This window comes from Apodemus sylvaticus, chromosome 6, assembly GCF_947179515.1.
Source record: "Apodemus sylvaticus chromosome 6, mApoSyl1.1, whole genome shotgun sequence".
NCBI classification, from domain to species: domain Eukaryota; kingdom Metazoa; phylum Chordata; class Mammalia; order Rodentia; family Muridae; genus Apodemus; species Apodemus sylvaticus.
This window is the reverse complement of record NC_067477.1, coordinates 7,818,512-7,820,958: the sequence shown is the minus strand read 5'-3', so window position 1 is coordinate 7,820,958 and position 2,447 is coordinate 7,818,512. Positions and strand designations below refer to the sequence as shown.

Below are 2,447 nucleotides of genomic sequence, written 5' to 3'. Positions count from 1 at the left end.
CTCAAAGTTTCTAGGCTCATATCCACTTATCAGTGAGTACATACCATGATTGATCTTTTGAGACTGGGTTACCTCACTTATTTCTGCTTTGAACTTCTTGCCTGTATTCCCTGTTATTCTAGTGGCCAAAGAGAGTTCAGGGCCATTAAGGTGCTTCCATTGGCATTTTGTGGCCTGAGTAACATATGGAACTTTCCAGTTACCTCTAGTTTTCTGATATTCAGTGAACTGCAAAGGACAAAGGGTTCTGGAATAACAATGTGGCTTCTGGGATTCTGGTTTAGTTTCTGGGGTTTCTACAACTGGATTGTCCTTAAGGAGTGCAGTAATTATGTGCCAAGATTTTGGATGTCTTGTTAAGTTTCCAGGAGAGGGTGTCATTGGAGTCTTGTGGATATAATTTAAGGAACATCTGTAGGCTGTGGACATTGAATTAACTAAAGAATATAGCAAAAGTTTGTCTTTCTGTACAGCTGGAGTCTCATGTCACAGTTTTGGGTATGAAATCTTTTTTTGCCTATTACAAAATAGATTTCCTGTACTTGGTGTATGCTGCCTGACCCCTGCTGGTGCAGAGCTGCTCTACAAGAAGGTATATGTCTAGGCCCACACTGAAGATGTCACACAGTGTATCTTGCACAGTAATATGTTGCTGTGTCTTCAGTAGTCACAGAGTTCAACTGCAGGAAGAACTGGTTCTTGGATGTGTCTCTAGTGATGGAGATTCGACTTTGGAGAGATGGGTTGTAGCTAGTGCCACCACCAGAGTATATGTAGCCCATCCACTCCAGTTTGTTTCCTGGAATCTGCCGGATCCAGCTCCACCAATAACCACTTGTAATGGAGTAGCCAGTGACAGAGCAGGTGAGGGACAGCGACTGAGAAGGTTTCAACAGGCTAGGTCCAGACTCTTGAAGCTGCACATCAGACAAGATACCTTCAGAGAAGAAGAATACATTCTGTCAATCACACATTTTGAAAACCCCACCTGGACACACATATGAAATGGCGACACTCACCAGGAAGGGATGTCAACAGGTACAGAAGACTCAACACCCTCATCTCTTAGGCTATACCCCCTTATCTTCAGAGATTAACCTTCAGTGAGAGAGATAGATGGTAGCTCCGATATCACAGGAGGGAATTTAAATTAGAGCTAGTACATTCATTTGCATGTAGTGAATCAGCCTTTCCTTCATAATTGGGGAGGGAGAATAATGATTGCATTTGGTTATGAAAATAAGACCATTAGTATCTCTGGCTTCCCATAGTGTGAGTCTGGAATAAGAGTGTGTCAGGACTCTAGAAATAACAGGAAACATATCTAGACATAACCCCACTGTCATTTTCTACATTATACTCCCAGGAAACCTCTTCTGCTCATGTGTTTTTAAGGTCCAAGTGAATGCCAATTTTCCTCTCACACATGAATTCTTGCTTAATTATTCATATGTCCCCACCATTTCTAGTTTTTTTCTTTTTCTACCAATAAAATGTGTTTCAATCTTTCCTAAATCTTAGCACCCTGTCTTTTTATAGTTGCACAAATGATCTGCTATCTTTCCAGTATAGAGTCCTTATCCGAATCTACAGAAGTGATGAAGATAGTTTAAAATAGATTTGTGATTTTATCTTTGGAAGACCTTACAAAAATTTACATAAGAACTGCAACAGGTTAATCCAACCTTCCATTATGTTTCCCCTTTCACCAAATACTCGTCAGCATTTGGTGTCATTTGTTTCCCTGATAAATCATTGTTATTGTTGCTTGAATTAGATAAAATCTCAAGCTATCTTATTAATTTACATTTTCTTGATAAGTTAAGGAATTGGATGTTTCACATTAAAATGTTTTATGCTTTTGTTTCCATTACAGAACTAATCTAAATTTTACAATGTATCTCTGCTATCTACCTGTTGAATTATTTAATTCTTGGCCTTTCAAAGGGTGGGAATTATGTAGGTTGTGCAGATATATGTGTGAATAACATACTCTCTCTTTTTTATAAATTAATCTTACTTTATATTATATATGGAATTATCTCTCATCCATGACAGTCCTGTAAGCTCAATATTGTGTACTGGAGCATTTTGCAATGTGGAGTCTCATTTCTGTGGGTCTGAGTATCATTGAAGTGGATTTAATGAACATCACAACCACTGTGTGGTTTGAGAGGGATTGGAATCTTTCTGATCATAATATGCCCTTTTGTAAGGTCAGATTAGTTGAATTCTGACAAGATATCTGATTTTGGAATGTATATTCTCCCACAAAGATCATATGATTCAAATGACTGTCTCCACATTGCCTTAACAGCAGAGTGATAATCTATAGGTGATTGGTGTAGTTATAAAGAGCCTATACAAATAGATTTTATAATCTCCCTACGTGTAGTTCCATCATTTATCTAGGTGAATGTGAGCTCATCTCTACCAAAAGAGAAATG

At 38.2% G+C, this 2,447-nt stretch overlaps 1 gene segment (V, D, J or C); it reads right to left on the bottom strand.

Annotated features, from left to right (window-relative positions):
* Nucleotides 1-620: 620 nt before the first annotated feature.
* Nucleotides 621-1,137, bottom strand: LOC127687785 (Ig heavy chain V region 3-6-like). The segment is given in 2 exon segments: nt 621-937; nt 1,020-1,137. Coding segments are annotated over 2 exon segments (360 nt in total).
* Between the last annotated feature and the right edge of the window lie 1,310 nt (nt 1,138-2,447).